This window comes from Sphaerodactylus townsendi, linkage group LG08 (assembly GCF_021028975.2).
Source record: "Sphaerodactylus townsendi isolate TG3544 linkage group LG08, MPM_Stown_v2.3, whole genome shotgun sequence".
Taxonomy (NCBI): Eukaryota; Metazoa; Chordata; class Lepidosauria; order Squamata; family Sphaerodactylidae; genus Sphaerodactylus; species Sphaerodactylus townsendi.
Genome location: NC_059432.1, coordinates 79935130 through 79960292, shown reverse-complemented (window position 1 = coordinate 79960292; position 25163 = coordinate 79935130). Strand labels below are relative to the sequence as shown.

Here is a 25163-nt window from a genome sequence, read left to right as displayed (position 1 = left end):
CAGTGACGGCGGGGTGTGTGTGTTATTTTGCTACCCTGCACCACCGAAAAACCCTCTGGAGGCCGTAGGCTGGTGCTGTAGTGGTGCTGTCCCTGGCCGCCCCAGGTCTCTATATTGGGCAGTCTGTTTAAAATTACACACATATTTTTTAAAGAACTGGTTCTCATTCTAGAGTGAATTGAATTTTAAAAATAAGGGAGAGTCCAAATGGGCTCCAAACACCATCGAAGTTAGAGAAAGAGTTTCTGCTCCATCCCCCCCCCCCGACATTTCTAGTGCTGAAAATAACTCTGAGAGAAATTATTTCCTTATTTATACTGTTCCACTGCACAGAATAATCCACATGAAGCAGCAAAAATGGGAAAATAGCTTTGCCCAACACTGTTTTGACATGGGAAAATATATTGGGAGTGGGTCGTAAGAGACCTTTCTCCACTAAGATGGTATTTCCAGCCCATTTGGTCTTTTTGCTGTGTGGTGCCCAGGCCCCACGCTCTCAAAAACTTGAATGTGTAGTTTTGTCCTAAAAACGTTACTCCTACGCATAGAGATTATGCTGTGAAAGCACAAAGTAGTGGCTCTTCTTTGACAGACTGGAAAACATCCTGGCTCCTGTATGTTTACATTCTTGCCAGGAGTCCAGAACTTCTGGAAAGCCATGGTCACAATAGGATAGCAAATTTTGTTATTTACAAAGTGTCCTTCCTTATTAGTTATACTCCCATTTGAGTGACTGTATGTAGCCTCTTACAACAAAGGGATTGCCTTGAGCTGTATCCTCATTTCTCAAGCATGCATCACCAGCAGCACTTTGAAAACAAGTTTCAAAACTTATCAATCCTTGGAATGATTCTCTCAAAATGCACAATCAATTGATATATGATTTACAGTACAATCTTGTGCGTTTACTCAGCTCTAAACCTATTAATTTCAATGGAGTTAAATTGGAGTAATTGTGCATAAGATTAAGCTATTAATGTGCCAGAAATGGTCCCTCGGAAATTACAGGTTCTTTAATATAAAGAAATCTCTATTCCTGATGACGTTGGGTTCTCTCCCATTGTTTTGTGTATGTGATTGCATTCTCGCAATGATGCTTAATAGTAGCTATACTTCCAATCCTTTTTTACCCAAGGATCAATCACTTTCAGCTTGATTTAGCTCACAGGGTGGTTGTGAGGATTAATTAATGGAAATAATAGAATTGTATATCCAGTCCTTTGAAGAAGGAACAGGGTATAAAATTGAACTACAAATGTATTGTCGAAGGCTTTCATGGCTGGAATCAACTGACTGTTGTGGGTTTTCCAGGCTGCACGGCCATAATCTGGTAGTTTTTGCTCCTAATGTTTCGCCAGCATTCATGACTGGCATGTTTAGAGGTATGTCATAGCAAGATGTGTTTCTAGACATGGCATCTTCCCACCCCTGAAGACACCTGACATATGTTAGAAGCAAAAGCAACCACAGCCACAAAACCCACAACAGTTAGTGAAGTAAAGATGTTTACCCTGTAAACTTTCAGAGATACCGTATCAGTCTGTAGTAACCCTGGCCGCTCTGGTTGTTAAATCCATGTTCTTAACTTCTGTTTACACCCAAAGAACATTTTCAGTCCAGGTCAATATCTCGAAAATTTGCCTTTGGTAGAAAAGTATTAATCTATTTCACAAATACCTACCCAGCGAGGACCCAAAGTACCTCCACATCATTTTCTTTCCTCCCTTTTATCCTCACAACCTGTGAGATAGGTTAATCTGGGTTCTAAGTGGCTCAAGTTCATCAAGCAAACTTCCGGGTCTCCATTCTGGTCCTAGCCTCGGAGAAAACACTAACACGCCTCTTCCAATTATCTGAACACACCCCGAAAGGCGACTCAAAAAACCTCATTTAAGCAGCGCCTTTTATGCTGCCTCTTTAGTTTAGTTTGTGTGTTTCTAAACTTCTGGCCCAATGGATATCTAAACATGTGAACATCCCGACAAGTGTCAACCCAACGCGAGTTCTACTGAAAACGAACTCCGCGCGACCAGCCAACGAACGACTAAGTCGCTCCGCCTACTTGTGTCACGTGTCCACAAATCCCTCTCGCGGCTCTGAAGCCAGTTCCCCGCCCTCGCACCCTCTCCTGGGAGGGTCAACTGAAAGAAAGAAAACACTCCGCCCGCCCCTCCTCGTCTCGGAAAAGTTCTCGCGAGATTTTCTGGGGCGCCCCCTCCCCTCCCGCGTTTTCACTCCCCCTCACCCCTCCTCCCTGCCGGCGGCGCTCCTCCCCTTTCCTCTTCCCTCCCCCTCTCTGTTTCTCGTCGCCGCCCCCGCCGGATCCGTCTGTGAGGGGAGGGGGGGGCTGCTCGGCCCTGCGCACTGAGCGATGTTTGGCCGCCATCGCGGCGGCGGAGGAGGAGGAGGAGGCGAAGGAGGCTGAGGGAACCGCCGCCGAGACTGAGACGCGAGACCGCCGCCTCCTGGGCCTGCCTCGCCTCTTCCGAGTGAAGGTCGCCGTCGTCGTCGCCGCCGCCTCGAGGGGGGCTTCTCCCCGACCCCGTTCCCTTCCCCCTCCCCCGCCCCTCAGGAAGGGGCTCCTCTCTCGCCGGGCCCGAAGATGTCGAACCTGAGCAAGGGGACGGGCAGCCGGAAGGACACCAAGATGCGGATCCGCGCTTTCCCGGTGAGTGCGAGGGAGGAGAGCGGGCGTCGCGGTGCTTGGCCCGGCCTGCAGGAGACGAGGCCCCGCGCCCGCCTCGGCCTGGCCTATCCTGGCAGACTGCTTTCCTGTCTCCTCGACCTGGCCTGTCAGGAGGCGGCTGGCACACCGACGTTGGGCCGCCATCGTCCAGAGGGAGACTGTCACCGCTGCCGACGAGGAGGGAGAGCTCAGGCTCCGGTCCCAGGAAGGGGAGAGGGGGGCTGGAGGGGCCGCCATCTGCCCCCCTTCCCGCAGGGCGGCTCTGGGGAGAACTGGGCTTCTCCCAGGCCCTTGACAATGAATGGCCCGGCTGCTGTTGCTGCTGCTTCCCTGTTTGTTTTCGTGCTGGAAAGTCTTCAGCTGCGTTTGGAAACCCTCTAAGTGGGGGGGGGGGGTGTCCCAAGGCCTTGTATATGTTGCCTTTCAGTCAGCCTACTGAGCAAAGCTGGCTTACCTTTTGGAACTTTTATGTTTCGTTTGGGATCCCTAGTGTCAAAAAATGTAAAGTGAATATTGCATGGGGTTTTCAACCCCCCTACGCTACAGCAACAACAGATACTGTTTTTTCCCATCAGCCCTTGGGTTTAATGCTCACTATCTCGTTAAGAGTCATTGAGAGGAATTTTCCTAATTATTTATATTTTAATTTGCTTTGTATCTCTCCTGAACTGTAACAGTTGATTCAGCTGGAGTTTAAAAGCAAATGGACAGAAAGACAATCCTCAGCAGGTTAACTTGCAATATGTAAAGTTTTTTTCCCTAGGTATTTGAATCTGTCATTGATAACCAAAATACTTGACTATATATATGTCTCAGTGTTTATGTCTGAGAGGAGATACTTAGTTGCACTCCTGGTTTAGGCCTCAGTCGAAGTATTTTGTTATGTTTGATCAAGGAAACTAGTGGCAAGTAATTACTGCCTTCACAAAGAAACTTGCTATACCTGTTTACGTGAATGAACTGTCGCTGTCAGCGTTTGATCAACCTACAGTTCTACCTTTCAAAGAAAAAATTCATTTTAAACTGAAAAGTGTTAGATTTTGGTCAATAATTGTTTAATCAGAATTAGCCCCATGTAATGTTTATTTCCAAGCAAACATCGCTGAGATTCAGCTGGAGGATTTCCACAATGTCAGTTCGTGAGACTCGGCTTCCAAAGCACAGTTGCACTAAAGTAGTTGAATGTTTACTTTCAAGACAAGTATTATTAATAATTGCAGATCCTGAGTATTTAAATATACTAGTTTGGTTCATTTTGAATGATGACAATCAGCAATGACCAAATTAGTCACTGTATCTGAAATGATTTCATTGCAAGAAAAACTGACGCTGAAAGCATTTTTTTAAACGTTTGGCAAGTGAGGCATATGTACCAGACTCTTCAGTATTCATGAGAATTATACTTTATGAGATAAATAAACTTAATAGGTGGGATAAACATTTTTCATTCTGCATTTTTTCTGGCACTTGGGCATATAAAATGTTAGTGGGTGAAGAATGTTCAAACATCCTTCACAGAACAGAGCATTATTGTTTGTCTCTATGAAACTGGTTCTTGTTGGCAGTTGTCATAATGATTTTCCTTTTTATATTGTTTAAGAAATAAATACTTGATTAAAATTCTTCATGTATACGTCCTTAGAGGTGAGAATAATACAGAGTTAAGGTGAGGATCACCAAAATAGCCATTATAACCTAGGGCTGTTGTCTGTGGAAAGCGGTTACTCTTTTCTCCACTGAAGAATTTGGCTACAGTTTTACACACATGTTGTCAAAAAATTATTTCACCATCTGTCAAAGTTGGTTACTCTCAGGCCACATGTGACCATGGTACGGTTCACTCACTAGTTCCAAGCAAACAGTGTTTGGAAACATGGCTGCTAGGCTAAAAACTGCATGCAGATATGATTGCTGACCTAGCAAGTGATACTGTTTGAGCACTGTTTTGTTTTGTTTGAGGTGCCTTCATTCTTGGGTTGTGACTCAGCTTCTGAGAGAATATCCTGGTAGTACACTTTAGCTCTCAAGCACTTCAGTTGCAGAAGTTCTGTATCCTGGGTTAAAATTTCCAGTAGTGGGTCTACATGTCAAATCAGTGGTCAGCGTGCATGTAGTTGGTTGAACTGTGTATATCAAGAATAACTTGAACACTAGGGCAACACTAAAAAAAAAACCAAAGGTTGTATTGACATGTAGCTGCTATAGATATTCACAGTTCAGAAGTGACCTACAAGTATAAGTAATCAGTGATCCACACTTCATCACAAAAACTTATATGCAATGTAGAAGACTATAAACAAGTGCAAAGCCCATGCTGAAGTTTGACTTTTTAAACTTATTGACTTCCCAGTGTTTTCTATCTGGCTTCATCATCAAGGCCCACAGTTCATTGGTTGAAAATGCATTTTTACCCATGAGCCCCCAGGATTAACCATCAGCTCTTTAATATATTAATGACATCAGGCAGAGACAATTTGAAAGCAGTTTTTGACATTATATGAGGTCACTGTACTTATAAATCTATTTAAATTCTAGATTGTACAATTTGAGTACACAGTTACTATGTTGAATGTAAATATCTGCAAAATAAATGGCCAGATCCTTTGCAGAGTTAGGTGAGCATACTTTGCATTGGGGTAATCTGTAAGACATTACATTGATACAGGTAGAACTAAGCCAGTGTCTGCTTACAAATTTAGTGCCTATTATAATATCTTAATGCCTGTTATTGGAAAAAAGTTGTTAGTATTATCTACTATTGTGGCATTTTGCAGCTCTGACAAGACCTGGACAGAGACCAGTTGTTTTGCATGCTTCCAATCTGTTCAATGCAGTACGGCTTTATGGTGAAAGTGACTTGAGCTTTTGCACAGTTAGCATTAGTTGGGAAGAAAGTAAAAAAATCAAGTTTTGTTCCCATGAAGAATAATTCTGTATTCCATGGAAGCTCCTACCCGTTTCCACCAAAAGATCTAAGCTCAGTTGTGAATTAATCCACCTCTATTTCCTGGAGCTTCTTTGTAGTGGAATGCTCCACGGTGGTCCTGGTGCCTATCTTGTTTTAGTTCACTCTCCCCCTTTTGAATGTTTATGACCATTCACAAATTGTTTTTAAAGACAGCCTTTGTCAAAACCATCATTCTGTGCACTGTTGAACATTTTACTTTGATAAGAGAGCATTTATATTGCCCTGAATGACTATTGGCAAAACTTGCTTTGTCCTGTAGTAGTGCCTGCCATTTTCTACCAGGTTCAGGTACCTCTGTTCTGTGAGTTTCTTCTGCATGCAACTTGTCTGAGGGCCATTTCATTCTAAAAGGTTGATTAATAAAGTTTGTTTATCCTGATAATCCCATGCACGTGTGGTTTTTTTCTCTTTGTTTTGCGGGAGATGTCTTCATAGCTTCACAGAGTGTTTATTAGAATAGGGCTACTTGCTAGTGAAAATAATGGGTAGACCTGGCCTCTATGGAGACCGGATCTACCCAGCACTTCATAATGGGAGGTAGACCAGTTCTCCAAGCATGCTATTCTAATATATAAATATTATGTGAAGCTACAAAGACATATCCCTTAAAACAAAAAGAAAAAACCACACGTGTGCAGGATCACCAGGATAAACAAACATTATTAATCAATTTTCTAGAGTGAAATGGCCACCAGATGAGCTACATGCAGAGGAAAGTCCTGGGGACAGTCTTAAAATGGCCGCGGCAGCATAGAGACTCCTGAACCTGGCAGCAAATGGCGGGCACTCCTACAGACCAAGTCAAGTTTCTCCAGGAGTCATTCAGGGAATGTAAATGCTCCCTTGTAGGGAATTAATGTCTGTTTTTGCAGTTCTGTTAATAAATAGATATTCTTTCTCCCCTCTCATGAATAGCCATTTAAGTTTGTTTAATTAATCGGTTTTGTGTGCTGCCCTTACCTTGCTGGGCTCAGGGGGCTTCTTATTTAACAGCAGTGGCGTAGGTGGTTAAGAGCTTGTGTATCTAATCTGGAGGAACTGGGTTTGATTCCCAGCTCTGCCGCCTGAGCTGTGGAGGCTTATTTGGGGAATTCAGATTAGCCTGTACACTCCCACACATGCCAGCTGGGTGACCTTGGGCTAGTCACAGCTTCTCGGAGCTCTCTCAGCCCCACCCACCTCACAGGGTGTTTGTTGTGAGTGGGGAAGGGCAAGGAGATTGTAAGCCCCTTTGAGTCTCCTGCAGGAGAGAAAGGGGGGATATAAATCCAAACTCTTCTCCCTGGTGGTAGCAGGCCATCTGGTTGGGTTGTTCGCTGCCCTGCGGCGAGTAGGCTGGAAAAGGCTCTTTGGTGACTTCCTGTCAGGTGTCCGTGGTGGTGCCTCCCCAGTATCTTCCTGCCTCGGTCAGAGTAGGCAGCACTATCCACAGGCTCCTAGGCTGGATTTCACAAAGCTACCTTTTCTTCCTTGTGTTGTTGTTTTTTGTGATTCCCTTGTGTGCAGTGTACGTTTGATCGTTTTTCCACTCCTTCTGTCTGCGTGCTGACTGAGCTCTCCCCTTCCCTTGTGTTCCCGCCTTTTTCTTGGCTTGAGGAAGGAAGAGCTATGGCGTCGGCGCCATTTTCTCCACCAAGGGAGTCCTTCTACCAATCGCGGTAGAAACCACTAGGTCCAGGTCATCTTGGACCCGACAATCTCCCACACACAGCCGCTGGGCTGATAGTGAGGAGACTCTTCAGGAGCTGCGCAACAGCCGTGGGGCTGGGCGGTGGGCTCGCTCGCGCTTCCCAGGCCCGCGCGCGGGAAGACGCGCGCACTCCGAGGACCCTTCACAAGGACGGGGAAGCGCGGGCCGGATCGACCGCGACCGCGGACAGGAGACGGATCGTCGCGGCGACCGTTCAGGCGGCGCCCAGGGCATCGCCCTGCCTCCGCCGCCTTTGATGTCTGCTGCTTCACGAGCCTTTTCCCCACCCCCGCTCTTGTTAGAGCGTCTGAGGGAACTTCGCTGCAGGTCAGTCATGCGGGTGCCATGACGGGGGAGGCGGCCTTGGGAGTATCTCTGCCTTCAGACTGGAGCGCCTTCTCCTCGCAGCAACTGGTCTCCTTACTACAGGGCTCCATAGACCAGTCGGCTAGTAGACATTTAAATGCTCGTGCCTCCCCTCAGACAAGCAGACACAGATCTCCTTCCAGGTCCTGCAGGAGAATCAGATTGCTTGATTATGATGCAAGTACTTGAGTGAAGGGGAGGTAGACCTGGACTCAGACGCCTTTCTGAGGGAGAGTCTTCACTACCAGTTCAGGCAGACCAGAGCCACAGATTAATTAAGGTGGAACAATTATCCACTCTTTTAGCCAAAACAATGTCGGCTTTGGAACTGAGGGTCTCTGAGGAGGCGGGCGATCCCAATGCTCCTGCCACGTCCAAGCCCACTAAGGGCTGCCCTAAAGGGATCTCCTACATCTTTCCTTAGAGGATCAGGCTTCTCATTTTTTTCCCACTCCCAGAGTCTTTTGCCCACAGTTCAGAAAAGAATGGGTCACCCCCGCTTCAAACAGAGGGTTTCCTCCAGTCTACAAGTAGCTTTACCTAGCTCCGGACTAATTTTTGAGAATGATTAGAACCCCTCTAGTTGACGGTCCCATCTCCTCACTGCATTCAGGGGGTCTGGTATCCCGGGACGGAGAGGGTGATGTTAAAGACCCCATTGATCGTAAGGCGGAACATGGTCTCCGCAGAGTTCATGATGGTGCGACCATGGCAGCAAAAAAAAAAACAAAAAAAACCAAACAAAAAAATCCTGGTTCCAGCAGCCACCGTCCCCACAGCTCCCATTCTTTGGCTCCAACGCCTTCAGAGCATCATTCCACCCGAGTGCCAAGGCATTAGAGAGGGGGTGGAGAGGGTAGTCATGGCCACCTCCTTCCCAGCTGATGCCACCCTAGATGTACTCCTAGTCTCCTCTAGACCCATGTCTTCGGCATCAGTCTCACGTAGATTGCTCTGGCTTAAGCCCTGGCAGGCTGACACCCTATCTAAGACAGCGGTGGCTAGGTTTGATTTTGAGGGAGGGACCCTATTTGGGTCAGAGTTAAATAAGACCCTGGTGGAGACCAAGGACCATAAATAAGCTATGCCACGGTCTGTCAGAGACAGGCCCAGGTTTTCTGCAAAACCTGCCCTCAAATCATTTCGTGGCCCCTTCCACCAATCATGGGAATAAAAGCAGACTAGCTGGCAGCCTCAGTCGTCCTTCTGTAAGACACACGATTTTCGCAGCTCCAACTAGAGCGGCAACCCATTTCGAACCGACGCCTCTGACAATAACAACAAGGCGGGACTACGCCAGGGTTCCAGTCGGCGCTCGGCTCCTTTCCTTCATCCCCGATTGGCAAGGAAGACGAAGCCAACAGACTAAAGCTGGCTGTCAAACAGCTACTTACCATCAGAGCCATAGAACCGGTACCAAAATATCAACAAGGGATGGGAGTGTGCTCCCACTTTTTCACTGTCCCCAAAAAGAATGGGGACGTCAGGGCGATCCTCAGCTAAGACATGTCAATCGTCATCTGCGCAAATTCAGGTTTCACATGGAAACCATCAGATCCACGGTTGCGGCCATCAGGAGAGGGGACATGATCACCTCCTTGGTTCTGATGGAGGCATACCTCCATGTACCCATACACCTGGCTCATCATCGCTTCTCGGTCCGCGATAGCAGACCTCCATTTTCAGTACATAGCTCTGCCGGTCGATTGGCGACATCTCCCTGAGTTTTCACGAAAGTCTTGATTGCACCCATTTCCCTGCTCCGCAGTCAAGGGATGCATATCTATTCGTATCTCGACAACCTTCTCATCAGATCTTGATCGGAAATACAGGCTGTCAGAGACGTGGAAAGGGTCCAACTGGTCTTATCGGATTTGTCATCACGTGAGCAAGAGTTCCTTGGCCCCTTCCCAACAGATGGAACACACTTAGGGGCATTGATAGACACGTCCATTTGTACTCCCTTTGTACCTTCGGGTAAAAGTCCCGAAAATCCAAGAGACCAGTCTTCGCACCTTGCGGGCAAAATCTTCCAACTTACTACAACTTGCCAGCTTGCTGGGCCCTTTGCTGTCCACAATGGACCTCATACAGTGGGGTCAAGCCCACGCCAGGCCTCTACAGGCCCTTCTACGGCCTTATGCAAAGCAAATCATTCTGAAGACAGATCGATCATTGAGCCTCCCCACAGCAGTCCGTCTCAGTCTAAAATGGTGGACCATCCACCACAACCTCCTACAAGGTAAGTTTTTCGCCCCTTCGCAACAGATCCATATCCTTGTGGATGCCAGTCTGTCCGGCTGGGGTGCCAAACTGAGCCACCACCTGGCTCAGGGCTTTTGATCCGAAGCGCAGGCTCAGCTTCCGATCAACATTCTAGTAGGTCAGAGCAATATGATGGGCCCTGTAATCATTCAAGCAACTTATTCTGCAGAAGCACGTAGTGCTTCACGCCGACAACATCTCGGCGAAGTGCCATGTCAATCATCAGGGAGGCTCCAGGTCGCCTGCCCTACACAGAGAAGCATTGCGTGTGATCTCATGGGCGGAACAGAATCTTGCATCCCTGCGAGCCGAACACATTCGAGGCTCACTAAACACGGAAGCCGACTGGCTCAGCCGGACCACGTTCTCCAGCTCCAAGTGGAAGCTGAACCCAGCAGTTTTCCAGACCATCCAGGAACGACCCGGGATGGCGACGATCGACCTCTTTGCATCACTCCTCAATGCTCAGATCAGCATATTTTTCACCAGATACCACCATTCACAGGCGACAGCAACCGATGCGCTCTCAGCTCCCTGGCCGCAGGGGCTCCTCTATGTTTTCCCCCCGATCCAAGTTTTTCACAGACTACTCCACCGTGTGCAGTCGTAACGGAGGGAAATCATACTGGGGGCTCTGAACTGGCCCAGGAGGTCCTGGTACTCAGTACTAAAACAGCTATCTGTCACACCACCGTTGGTTCTACCACAACTGCCAGACCTGCTCTCTCAGGGCCCCCTACTACATCCCGGCCCAGGCTGGCTCAGACTAGCCGCCTGGCGCTTGAGCGGAGACTGTTAAGAAAACGGGGTTATCCTAAAAGGGTCATAAAGGCTATTTTAGCTGCTAGAAGAAAGTCCAATCAGAATTTATGACTCCTCCTGGAAGGCTTATGTGCGGTGGTGCCGTAGAAAAAGAAGGGTCCCTGAGTTAGCTTCCCTGCCGTACATATTGGAATTTCTGCAGAACGGGTTTGAGTCAGGGTTGAGAAGTTCCACCCTAAGGCGTCAGGTAGCTGCCATTGCAACGGTTCTACCTGGGACGAAGGGGATGCCTATCACCAGGCACCCAGACACCTTAAAATTCTCAAAGGGGTTTCTCAGTCCCAACCGCCAGTACAGCATCGCTTCCCTACCTAGCGTCTCCATGGGGTGCTAGACGCACCTACCAAACCCTCCTTTGAACCTGTTCGACACATACATTTAAAATGGCTTAGGATGAAGCTTTTGTTCCTGGTAGCCATAACCTCCGCTGGAAGGGTATTAGAGATTAGAGCCATGTCAACTAATCCAAATTTATGCTTTTTTCCCTGCTTTAGACCTAAAGTGGCATCTAAATTCCATTTGCAGCAGGAGGTGGTTCTGACAAAAAAAAAAAAAATTTGTCCGAATCCCATACACTTCAGAGAGCGCCGTTGGCATCACCTGGATGTGAGGCGTTCTCTCAAGACCTTTCTGATACGTACTAAACAAACTCCGCAAATCGGAGGCTCTGCTTGCTAACATCAGCCCGCCCAGATTGGGCGAACCTATGGCGGCTGCTTCTATCAGCTCTACTATTAAGGCCTGCATCCTTGAGGCCCATAAGGCCAGGGGATTCCCCATGCCGACCGGAGTTACAGCCCACTCCAATTCAGAGCATCGGCCGCCAATGCGCTCTCCTTAAACGTGCATTCCCCTTGAACAGATTTTGTAGGGCAGCCACTTAGGGCCATTCCGCACCCTCTTCATCTTGCTAAACATTATAGACTGGCATCCATCCAAATGATGCCGTGCAGGCTTTCTTTGGAAGGCTCCATTCTGGAGCACATACTATCGGGAGTAACCTAACCTCCCTTTTTTTCTCAGGGCACTGCTTGGGAAAGCCTTTCAACCAGATGGCCTTGCTACCACCAGGGAGAACGGCCCATTGGATACCTTACACCGCGAAGGGGTCTTCCTCGCATCTTGGTGGTCGTGAGGCCATCTGGGCCCAATCCCGGTTTTTTGCTGACCGATAATGTGTTCTCTAAATATCCAGCTTTTACAGTTTTTTTTATCAGCTTACAGTTCGTAGCCTGTTCTTTGCTTGGGCTCTTTGGTCCCTTTCTTTAAATAGGATTATTCGCTTCCTTCATGGTATGTTGGGCCGCGGGGTTGTATATTGTACTTTTGTTACGTTTGCCGTGTACTGTTACTCTCGGCTAGTCAGATACTGGGGCGGCACCACCACGGACACCTGACAGGAAGTCACCAAAGAGCCTTTTCCTGCCTACTCGCCGCAGGGCAGCGAACAACCCAACCAGATGGCCTGCAACCACCAAGGAGAAGACCCCTTCACGGTGAGTATCCAATGGGTCGTTCTTCTCTTATCAAAGTAAAATGTTCAGTAGTGCACAGAATGATGGTTTTGATGAAGGCTGTGCTTTAAAACAATTCTTTAATGCTAATAGCAAATTGGAACTATTTTCAACAGTGAAAAGACACTCCTGTCACTTCTGCCACACCATGCATGATCGCACACCGATCTTTTGGTGGAAAAGGGTATGCCAGCAGTGATTCCTAGCTGTGCTGCCTTCTACTTTCCATTATTGTCTGCACTGGATTAGGTGCCGATAGGAATGGAGTTCATTAATGGCTGTGGTGTGTAGTAAACAATGGTCCATTCTCTTGTCCTTCTAACCTCAAGGATCACATTCTTTTGGATTGCCCTCTCACAATGAGAAGAGACCAAACCCATCATAAGAGGAGTCATAATAACCCACGTTATTGCACATCCGGGTAGTTTAAGGTAGCCAAAATGTGGCGGGGACATGTTGCTTATATAAGATCAAGGAACATTCCTGGATGAGGCAGATGGTTTCCATCCATTCCATTCTGCCGCTAGGCCTGGTTATGTGAGTGAAACAGCCTTCATCGCCCTGGTGGATGACTTGTGCCAGGAGATGAGCAGAGGGAATGTGACTGTTGATTCTTCTAGTCCTTTTATTGATAATATTGAAAACCAATTATGGTATTCTTTTCGACTACCTACCTGTTCTGGGATTGGGAGGCACAGTTTTGTGATGGTTCTGGTACTACCAAAGGGAATGAGAAAGTTACTTGGCCAGCTCAGACTAACCTCAGTTGCTAGACCCCGACAAAGCTTCTCTTCATCCACTTGAAAAAGACAACCCTAATAATAGTACGACCCTAACAAGGTTTGACCAAGCTACATTACAGAAGAATTCTAACTGCAAGCACAGTCAAGGTTTCAGGATTACTGTGCTGTTTAGATGTGTAAGAAACCATCAATTTTAAAAGTTCCACTGTGGTGCTATGGAAATCAGGTAGTGTTTAACAAGTGAGTTCCTCTCAACATCTTCATTCCCTGCTATTTGTTAACGTTGAATATACAAGTCACATTTATCAGAATATGGAGTATTTCATGGGTGACAAAACTAGACATGATAGGGGCAGCCACAGTTTTTGTTGTATGTTGGATTCACATTGGAGTAGAGAATACATGTGCTGCTTTTTTCTGCACGCAGATTCCTCTGTGCTCTGAGATTTCATGCAGTCCAGCTCATTTTTGGTAGTAGAGCCAGGTTTGGAGAAAAGAGTGGGGGGGGGGGGTGAAGTACAAGAGGGAGGAAGTTTTGCCCTTACTTGCATTCTACTCTTGGTGTAGGAAGCATTATGATTGGTATTTGGGACAGGGGTACATTTTAACCTGGGAAAATAAATTCAAGGGTTGGCTCTAAGTTTGTCTTTAACAGCTTGCTTTAAGTTCTTTTGCTTCTCTTGATTTTTTTCATTTATTAGGATTATAGAAAAGGCCTGAATAACTTGTCGGCTTTGTATTTGCTCTCTGTGGGTTTAATCGTTCTAGGGATTTTGTTTTCCTACTATGGAGTGTGGTGAGGGGGAGAGGTGTGGCTGTGTAAATGGGAAAATCTTGAGAAAAGTTGAGCAAAGATTAGTGAAAAGAACATATTCTGCATCAGATTCTAAAAGTTGGAAGGACATTGTGAGCCGGTCAGCTTTAACTTTTTGGAGATTCTGACTTAGAAGGCAGTCTCAGCTCTTTAAGTGTTCTAGAGGTAGGGTAGATACACATTTTTTCTCCCCAAAACAAGTGTCTCCTCACTGTAGTGAAAGTGTGCTCAGACCATTTCTACCACTTTTATAATACTCTAAGCCCATTGAAACTGCACTATTAAAATGTTACATTGATTTGCATCCAGAAAAACAATGACATATATTCAGTTTTTTTAAAGTATAGGAATACAGATGGTTGAATTCAAAATACACTCTTGTACAAGTGGAAGGCAGTTGTATTCACCCAAGTAAGAGGGTCTGTGGTATCCAGGATTTTCCACTTGAACTGATGCCCTTCTCAACAGCTCCCCATGCTTTTTCAAGGATTCTGTAACCCTCAGGAATACCTTTTGGGATTATGAGGAAGGTTGCAGAAAACAAAGGCAGGAAAAATCAGTTCCTTTCCATTCTTTGGCTCCAGCCCCCTTGAGTTATTGAAAATATTAGTATGTCTTTTGGAAAGAAAGCCTCCTTGTTTTTAAAAAAACCCCAGTTTTGAGCAAAAATACAACAAAGCTATTAGAAAAGAAATCAGTAAAGTAAAAGCAAAGAGCAAAAACAGCAGCCAGATTAAAAAGCAACAGACATTTTTAATGAGCCCAGCTGTTCCTTCGAGAGGACTATTTTGACCTGATATTAATAAGCCATCACAGAAAACACAGATTTTTCTGTGGAAAGTATTCTACATGTATTAAAAAGTCCCTGTCCCCATGTGGTCCCCCGACAGGCTTCCACTTTTCCTTTACAAACTGCATCAATGTAAGAAGAATGGGAAATAATACAGAAACAAAGTGACTTGTTAGTATTATTTTGATCACCTACTATCTTAATTGTAGGTTGCTTAAAGCAAGTCTCTGAAGAGACAGTGTGGGAAAATGAACAAATATTTAATAACATAAAATGAAAAATATGATTTTTAACCCATCAGTTGATAAGTCTAAATTGATCGATTCAGCACAAATATGTTGAGACAAATAGAAAAACAAAAGTACAAGACCACAGTCTACACATCACGTGGCATACCTTTTCTGGCCCGTCCGTTTGTTTGTTTGTTTGTTTGTTTGTTTGTTTGTTTGTTTGTTTGTTTGTTTGTTTATGAGATTAATAAGCCGCCTCACCCCCGAAGGGCTCGAGGCGGCTCACAAAATGGCTGTACTTTTAAAACAGCAAATCAACAATCATTTCAAAATTACAAGAATGCAACTTAATTCGTTAAAAACTTAAAAGCTTAAACAGCGACTACAAAGTTACATACAGTTTAAAACAACAGAGCGCCCAATCTAAAGGCCAGCGGAGGGAGGGGGTAGGTGGACCCAAGATGGAGATCAGGGCCCAACCAGGTGGAAAGCAGGCAGCCTCAGTGGGGGGCGGTAGAACTGCAGCCAGCCCCCCCAAAGGTCCAGTGGAATAGCTCAGTCTTACAGGCCCTGCGGAACTCACCAAGGTCCCGCAGGGCCCAGACAGCTGGAGGTAGAGCATTCCACCAGACTGGAGCCAGGGCTGTAAAGGCCCTGGCCCGGGTCGAGACCAGCCGCATAGTCGCAGGGCCAGGGGTCTCCAGCAGCTCTGCCACCGCCGAACGCAGCGGCCTATGTGGGACATAAGGGGTGATGCGGTCTTGTAGGTATGAGGGCCCCATGTCGCGTAAGGCCTTAAAAGTCAGTACCAACACCTTGAAAACAATCCGGAACTCCACTGGGAGCCAGTGGTTTTTAGGGGTGGTTATCATACAGTTCTTTCCCATTTGATGAAGGGTTTCCATGCTAGCTCCAGTTGTTCCTTACTGTGGTAGGTTCTGCTACTGTCAACTACTTAACTGTTGGATCAGTCATACTGCATGCTGCAAAAGTGGCATAGAAAAACTGCCATGTTGAGGGAATTGCCAACCTGCTTTTTATGAAAAAAGAAAAAGCTACACCAGCTCCAGGAAGTAACTAAAGAGTCAAAAACCTGAATTTGATTTTAACACTAACAATAACTTGGAGTAGATTGAGTCTCAAGAAGAAGGAAAACAAAAGTTGTAAACCTGGGTATAAAAGGAGCTCTTCTAAGAGTTCTTGGACATTCAAAAGAGGCAATAGTGTGGTGTAGTAGACTCTAGTCTGGAGAACTTAGTTTGATCCTCCAGCATGAGTGGTGGACTCCAATGTGGTGAATCTTCTAAGTCTGTTACCTTGAGCCAGTCACAGTTCTCTCTGATCTCTCCCAGCCCCACCTGCCTCACAAGTTGCCTGTGGTAGGAGTGGGGAGAAGGCAATTGTAAGCCACTTTGAGACTTCTTTCAGGAGAGAAAAGCTGGGTATAAACACCAGCTCTTCTCCTCCTTGAGTCCAGGTGTCATCTCTTCATTGGTTTCCATTCTTTTCTGTATCATTCACAATCTCCTTGTCATTACCTTGGAAAGTCTCTAAGAGGTATTATTTTGATCTTTGCATCCTTTGACATCCCTTCTCTACCTTTACTCCTCCAGTTCTACTACTCACTGCTGTGTGATGTTATCTTGTTCTCAAATGTGACCCTTCCCACTCTTTCTTGCTGCCATCTCTGCATGGAACTCCTTCCTTAAACATACAACAGATTCTCCAGTGTTTCATAATTGAAAATAGGGATTTGGTTGCAAGCCATCCACCAGTTACATGTTGCTTCACTTGTTGAAGACTCTACCTGTTTAATTCTGTGTTCGTTGCCTCTGCAGTGGTCTGCTTAAAAAGCCTTTTGGCTACGATAAAGGAACACACACACTGGATAGGGGAAACGCTGTTGAGTAACTGTGTGTGTGAACCAGATCTTGAGGTACGGGTGGATAGTAAGTTAAATATGAGCAGCCACTGTGATGCAGAAAGGCTAATGCGATCTTGGAGTGTATCTATAATGGCATAACATCCAAATTACAAGATATCACAGTCCTGCTGTACCCTGTATTGGTCAGGTTTCTCTTGGACTATACAGTTCTGGAGGCCTCACTTCAAAAATAATGTGGACAGAATGAAGCAGGTGCAGAGGAGAGTGATGAGGATGATCAAGAGTCTGGAGACCAAACCCTGCAAGAAAAGACTGAGGGCCTTGGAAATGCTTAGCCTGAAGAAGAGGAGATGGGGGGGGGGGGGCATAGTTGCTCTCTTTTAAGTATTTGAAGAGCTGTCACTAGAGGAGGGCAGAGAGCTATTCCTGTTGACAGCAGAGGGTAAGACTTGCAATATTGGATCTAAATTACAGGTAGAAAGGTTTTGACTGGATATTAGGGGGAAAATTGCAGCAAGTGTTCTGCAACAGTGGAATCAGCTGCCTAGGTGTGATGAGCTGCCCCTTCCTGGTAGTCTTTAAGCAGCAGCCGGACAAGCACTTGTCTGGGATGGTCTGGGCTGATCCTTAATTGATCAGGGAATTGGACTAGATGTCCGGTATGACCCCTTTCAGCTGTGTGATTCTAAGATCAGGTGTAGTATCTGAACTCTCACAAGGTGTCTTGTGTGGAAGGGAAGGAGTTTGTAAGCCCCGTTCCTCTACCCTTGTGGTGGAGAAAAATGGGGTATAAAACCAACTCTTATTCTAAGAGTGCAATCCTATACATGGTTATTCAGTGAGCCACTTTGTACTTCTCAGTAAGTAAGCATATAATTGTAGCTGGAAGAGTACATTGTGCCTTTTTAAAAGGCTAGAGAGAGGCTTAAAAATTCTAAAGTTATTTCAGTTTTTTTAGAAAATACATTAGGGCAGATAACAACAACTCAGGAAAATTGTTTATCTTAACCTAGTTTTAATTGGTAAGAGATGGGAGAAATCCAGTTGATATCTTGACTCCCTCAAGGTTTTGGTTCTATATGCCATATTCATAGTAGAGCAAATACCCAATTTATTCATAAGACACCTTTAAAGTGCTAATTAATTGGAAAGGGCAGGAGCTGGTTATTCTGCCATCTGTAGTTCAAAATTTTGATTAATGTTCTACATGTAGCAGTAAACACAATAATACCCAGCACCTGGTTTACCAGCATGCTGAACTGTAGCCTGCTGTGTCCTCTCGAGTGAGAGTGGGCAGTGAAAAAGTGGGCTCAAGATCCCATCAATGGGCAACATAGACTTGGGCTGCTGCCAAGTCCTTGGCCTGGAGCCAGATGAGCAGTACTCCCTGGTGCTCAACTGCTTTCCCTTGCTTGAGAGCTGGTGGAGGTTCAGCAGGGAGTGTTTCTCAGCCATGGGCACTGTCTGCTCGACAGCTGCATGAATGAGTGGCACCCGTGGTTGAAAGCTAGCTGAGAAGTACTCCCTGCTGCTTACCGTCACATGAAAACAGATGGAGGAGGAGTAGGGAGTGCTTGGTGTGTCTGTGGGTGCTGCTTGCCTGTGCTTCTGCAAATCCAGTGTCGCCTACTCTTCCATGGACCACACATGTGAGAAATGGCAGTAGAGGAATAGGCAGCGTGTTCCTGCCTGATCCAAGCCATGACTGCTTCAGTGGCGCTGTGTGTCCTGACTGGGTCCATCCATGGCTACTGCCTACTTAGTGCTGCTGAGTTGTAAAAACTTTGTTAACTGGCAGTGCCAGTTCTGCCTGAATGCTGGTTAAGAAAGCCTTTACTTCAATACCAAATATGGATGATACTAGACTGTAAGCATAACATGGATACTCCAGACTATAGATCTTTTTTTTAAAAGTCAGACTAGAGATGGAAACAAAGTTTATTAAGGAAAAATGTGGAGTAATTTTCTGATGGATGCAAAGCTAAGAGCTTATCTGAGATTGGTTAACATGGCTGAGAGTATTTTAAGAGAAATTAAGCCTAAAGGTCGTTAATAAAACCTCATCATAAATAGTGATTGTTGTGGTGCTTTATGCAGATCAATAATTCTTTGAGTACTTAAAGCTTAACGCTGACAAGAATTCTTATAGACCACTGTAACATCTGTGAGCTTCACCTTTCATGGCCATTATGATGGGGTTTCTGGCAGGTAGCAGGCTGGAGAAGTTTTGATTTAGATTAGTAAAATTTTGTAACAGCAGTGGAATCTGTAGAAGGGAATGCACGTACAGCCCTCTCACAGTTGGCCAAGTTTGCCAAGACAAGTAACATTTATGTCTGATCAAATTATTGGTATATTTTAAGGCCATCCTGTAACATACACTGTTAATTTTTTGTATGTAGATGCAAGGCCCCGCAAAAGAAACAAAAACTGCCACAACATTATTTGGTAGAAACCTATATACATTTAAACAAATTAGAAAATGACTTGGAAACCATGCATTCTCTGTTTCATTCATTGTTGAGGCACAAGTTCTCCAGCTATATGGTAGAGTGTTACATTGTATTAATTCATTTTATTCAATTCTCTATTAGCCTCAAAGCATTAAAATTTATGATGAAACTATATCCTCTTTGGATATACTTGCACTGAGAAGTTGGAGAAATCTTTGTGTGTGGATATAAGTGTAAAATGCTGTCAAGATTCAACTGATTTATGTTTTCCCAGTAGGGCTTTCAAGACAAGAGACTAACAGAGGTGGTTTGCCATTACCTTCTCCTGCACAGCGACCCTCTGATTCTACAGACTGTTAATTGAAATTCTTTTGGATCATTCCAAGTGCAGCAATTTGTAAATATTAATTCTAATAATGACCAAATGAGGATTAGCTACTTAGCCAGTCAAATATTGCTCAGTGGTCAAGTGTTTAAATTGTTAATTTGAGTAAACTAACTAAAGTTAGCTATTGCTAAAAAGTAAAGTTGAGAAATAATGATTGGAATACATTGTTATATATAGCAAACTAATGTTTTCCAAGTAAATGTATGTAGAAGCCAAGAGTGAACAGTTCTAGGCATTTTTCCCAAAAGCCAAAGCAATTAGGAAATTGAAAAAAAAAAGTTAAAAAGCAGCTATAAGTTGAAACAGCTTTCTAACTCTGAGAGCTCCATTCAAAGTGGACCCAAAAGGCTTGTGGGAGTGGTGCACCCTAGGGCACTTACCGCTGGCAGCCACTGGCCTCCCCTGGCTCTGGGACACTGTGCCAGTGTCCCAGGGCCCCTGCCACCGGTGCAGCAGGAATGGTCCGGGGTGAAGCCAACATTACTCGGCTTCCGCTCAACCATTTGCCGGGTTATGGGAAACCTTTTGGGTTGCATAAGTCTATTCAGTCCCCTAGAGGCTTCTTGGCGTTAAAAAAACTGTTTTGTTTTCAAGCCTCTGCACACCCCTGAGAAGCCTTTCTGGGAGTGACAGGGCAGCACAGTTGGGGTGCTGTGGCTACCCACCTCGCCGCTTGAATGGGGCTGCCCGTCTTTATGGCTTTGTCATAGCACAAAAGCTTATTCTATTACATATTAAGTCTTTTGAGTTGATACAAGTTATCTTGTTTTTGCTGCACTAGGCCAGTGTTGTTACTCTTCAGAAATAAAAAATAGTTCAAGTTTAATATTAAGTTTGGTCATAATGCACAGCTCGGGTACCTACTCATAAACGAGGTGTGTATCTGGAGAGCAGTGTACTCACTGATAGCAGTGGTCTCATAATACAATTAAAGAGGCTGGCTATTAACAGCAGAAGATCATTCTTTCTACCAGAATGTGGGTTCTATCTTGAGCATCCAGCAGATCCCAGGGAGTGCTGCAGAAATTTTAAATGAGGGCCTGGGGGCAGTTTTGAGATGTATGAGATCTAACAAGCTGAAACATAATTCTAACAAAATGGAGTTGCTCCTCGTGGCACAGGAACTGTGATGTCTCCTGTTCTGGATGTGGCTGCACTCCCTGCAACAGCTTGAGGTTTTCTTCTGAAAAGAAAAAAGTTGGCAACAATGCCAGGGATGCCTTTCACGAGCACCAGCTCTTTGTGGGCATTAAAGCCCTAGTAACAACTAGAATAAATTACTGTGAGGGGTTGCCTTTGAAGACTGTCCAAAGCTTCACTTGGTACAGAATTCTACAGCCAGAATGTTGACTGGAGTGGGATGCAGGCCCATATTGCTCAAGTCTTGTCCCATCTACACTGGCTGCTAATTGACTTCTGAGCCCAGGTTAAGGTGCTGATATTGACCTTTAGAGCTCTGTATGACCTGGGGTCAGCGTATCTTCAGGACCATTTACTTCCATGTGAACCTTCCCAAACACTCTTGTCATCTCCAAAGGCTTTGCTATGACTACTCCCATCATATGAGAGCAGAATGGTAAATAAGTTTAGCTTAATATCCAGACATGTTGCGATCTGACCTGATGTGGCTCACAGAGACTGTCTGTTCAAATCATACATTTTCTTTTGTATGTTCTCTCTCTGCGGTGGAGGGCATCTTCACAGATGGGTTAGTCCTGCCAATTCCTCTGGGAGGCAGAACTAATTCTAAACTTCCTGTGGTTGGCCCACTATTAGCCCCAGAAACTCAGTTTAGTTGTTGCCTCGCATGGAAGAGCAGCTTAGAGAGACTGTCTTCTATTTTGGATCCTTCCATGTGAACGCCAACAAGAACTGAACCTTCCTTCCTTCTCCCCCAGCCATTCTCACCCATGTGGAAAGAGGTGGCACACTCTAGATCTTCAGTGGGTTCTGTTGATTTATCTGAGGCATGCACAGGCTATTTGGAGAACAGACTCTCCATCTCCATTACTCTTCCCAACAGGGGGAAGATGTCTAATGCTGCCATCAGCAATACCCTCAAATAGTCCTAAACAACTTATGCCTCCCGACGGGATAACCACACACCCATCCCTATCTCAATGACCTCTTCATCAGGTCACCCACTCACAGCCAAGCACTTCGAGCCGTGGAGGAGGTTCAACGTGTGTTGGCCGAACGTGTGTTGACCCACGGCTTTATGATCATCTTCGAGAAAAGCAAGCTGGTTCCCTCCCAAAGGATAGAACATTTGGAAGCCATCATCGTCTCTTCCCAAGACGCTCTCTTCATCCCACAGGACAAAATCCTTAGGATACAACGTCTCATCTGCACAGTCATCACAGCCAAAAGAGCAACTCTTCTCCAACTGTCCAGCCTTCATATCGGTGATAGATCAGATTCAATAGGGAAGATTGCACGCGCGCCCACTGCAACAGTTCCTATGCAACAGACATCACTCTAAAATGGAACAGGAACCTCTCGATTCCAACCCGACTGCAGAACAGTCTCCAGTGGTGGACTTTCCGGAACCACCTGGAACAGGGCAAGATTTACATGCACTTCTCTTGACCTCAACTATTTACAGACACGAGTCTTCAGGGATGGGGGGCGGGGGTCACTCTGGGCAATTGGTGCATCCAGGGCCTGTGGTCCTATGAGAAGTCCAAACTTCAGATCAATCTTCTGGAAACACAGACTGAGTTGCTGGTACTTCAACACTTCCAACACACTCTGCACCAGCAACATGTCATCCTCCAGACAGACAGTATATCCACAAAAACGTACATAAACAACCAGGGAGGATCCTGATCCTCCAGACTCCATCGGGAGGCATCTTGCATTCTCCATTGGGCAGAAGACCACCTCCACTCCCTAGAAGCTGTCCACATTCAGGGAGTGCTGAACCTCCAGGCAGACTGGGAATGGAAGCTCAACCCAACCATCTTTCAGCTGATCTGTCAGAGTTTTGGAACACTGTCCCTGGACCTGGCGCCTCGCCAGAAAACTCCCACTTTTCATGTCCAGACACCATCATTGTCAGCGTATGGGACAAACGCCTTGACAGTGGAGTGGCCGAATCAACTGTTGTACGCCTTTGCCCCCTTCCCAGTCATTCCCCACCTTCTGTGAAGAATTTGTGGGGAGGGAGCCACGGTAATTCTGGTGGCCCTATGCTGGCCGAGGTGCCCCTGGTACTACACCATCCAGGAGATCCCAACCTCCCCAGGGCTCCTATCCCAGGGACCCATTTGGCACCCGAACCCTAGCTGGCTCAACCTGAATGCATGATGCTTGAAAGGCAGCAGCTAAGACATAAGGGCTACTCAGAGAAGGTCAATCTACCATGCTGGCATCCAGGAAAAAGTCCATAGTCAACATCTATAACTCCTCATGGAAGACATTTGTGACATGGAGTAGAAAAAATAACATAAATCCAACTATCTGAGACATTCTGGAATTCCTTCAGCAGGGATTCAAAAAGGGCTTCCATAGCTCCACTTTATGACATCAGGTCGTAGGCCTTTCCACCATATGGTCCTCGATCCGAGGGGTACCAATCTCGAGACATCCTGACATCATGCAATTCCTAAGGTGGGGTACTGATCTCTCAGCACTCGGTCATACACAGATTCCCTTCTTGGTGACTCCATTTGGTCCTAACATATCTAACTAAATCCCCTTTCGAACCCATGCAGACGATCCCTCTGAAATGGCTCAAGATGAAGGTCCTGTTCCTGGTAGCCGTCACGTCAGCAAGAAGGGTTTCAGAACTACAAGCATTGTCTGTCAATGCTAATGGCTGTGGATAGGATCGTCCTAAGAACCAATCCAACCTTTCTTCCTAAAATCACCACAAACTTCCATCTCAGACAGGAAATCGTTGTTCCAAATTTTTTCACAAATCCAGTTCATCCCAAAGAAAAACTTTGGCACAATTTGGATGTCAGAAGATCCCTCAAGGCTTTCATCATTAGGTCCGAGTCCATCTGAAAAACTGAGAGCTTGTTCATTAACATTTCTCCCCCCAACTTAGGAAGACAAATGTCCAAAGTGGCAATAAGCTGTACACTAAAGTCCTGCATCGTCGAGGCTCATAAAACCATTGGCCTCACCATTCCTCAGCATCACTGCCCACTCCATTAGGTGTACAGCAACCAATGCAGCATTTAAAAGACACACTTCAGTTGACGACATCTGTAGGGCAGCCACATGATCTTCACCATCTTCCTTTGTCCGACACTACAAGATCCAATCTTTCTCCTCTGCTGAAACAGTCTTCAGCAGAAGGTTAGAACACATATTCGGGGACTAGTGTGAACCAACCCGTATTTGCGGAACAATGCTTGTGGAGGTCTCATGCAAGATGTCCTCCGCCTCCAGGAGAACTGTTCATTGGTTACTCACCGTGAAGGGCCATTCTCCTACCAGGCTAGGAGGACATCTTGGCCCTCGTTTAACACTAGTTTCCCTTCTGATATACGTTTAGCTTCACACATAAGCTTTCACAGCTATGGGGTATACTCGTTCTGTTACATGTTTTTCTTGTTCTACCTAGCCTAGTTCCTGTGGTTACTTCCTGTTTTTGACATATATATTTGATGTTAATACTGCTTTGTCGGGGTTTACTGGCAAGAAGATGGCCAACAGGCTCCTAGAGAAAGTGACTTGAAATCTTTTCCTGCCTCTCTCACTGAAGGACGGAGAAACATCCCATCCAAGATGTCTTCCTAGCCTGCCAGGAGAAGGGCCCTTCACGGTGAGTAACCAATGGACCGTTCAGCGCTCAATAAATTCCATGGTGTTTAGAAATCTCAATGATGCCTTTTTTCTAACTAGTGATTTCTAACTAGCATTTTTTCCATGATGTGTAAAGAGTTGGATTCCTAAGCAGTTTTTTCACCAGTGAGAGAGGGAGCTCCACCAAAGTATTTTGGATTATGGGACCTGCAGGAATAAAGTCCACATGAAAAGGGAGCTGTAGTAAGGTGGAGAATTGCCTGAAGCTGAGCAAAAAACCTCCCCAAACCTTGCATATTTTGCACCAACAGGTTTTGTTGTATGATATAAAAAATATAAGTTCATGAAGACCTTGTCATTGCTTTGTTTGCATGTCAACTTGACACCTTCGAATGGTGATGGAAGAATTAATCCTTCACTATTTGGTTTCTATATTGATTCCAATATTCAATTGAATGAAACTTTTTAAATCAGTGATGAAATTGTGAAATCAGGGAGAAGCTAGGTGAAGGCTAGGGGTTAAGTTTTTGTTATGGTGACAGCAAAGATTGCCACATATTTATTATATACTATGACACTTTAGTCATAGCTTTAATACATTTATGAACATTGTAATGAGTTTAATTTTAGGTTTTGTGATAGCAATAACTAGAAAATACAGCTCAAAATATGAAACCCTGAAAGTGGAAAAATGTCCTGAATTTTGAACTGTCTCTTAAACCAGGCCTTGATACATTTTGTGGGGGTCTGATAGGTAAGCATACTTTATTGGTGCATTGGGCTGCAGCCCA

The 25163-nt window shown here is 45.5% G+C and overlaps 1 protein-coding gene across 1 annotated transcript in view; it reads left to right on the top strand.

The window, feature by feature from the left end:
• The first annotated feature begins 2269 nt into the window (after window positions 1-2269).
• Window positions 2270-25163, top strand: part of CUL3 (cullin 3) — a 60062-nt gene continuing 37168 nt past the window's right edge. Inside the window, exon 1 of the mRNA XM_048505623.1 lies at window positions 2270-2668. Coding sequence (XP_048361580.1) covers window positions 2603-2668 — 66 coding nt within the window. The 5' untranslated portion in view covers window positions 2270-2602. The remainder of the gene's footprint in view (window positions 2669-25163) is intronic.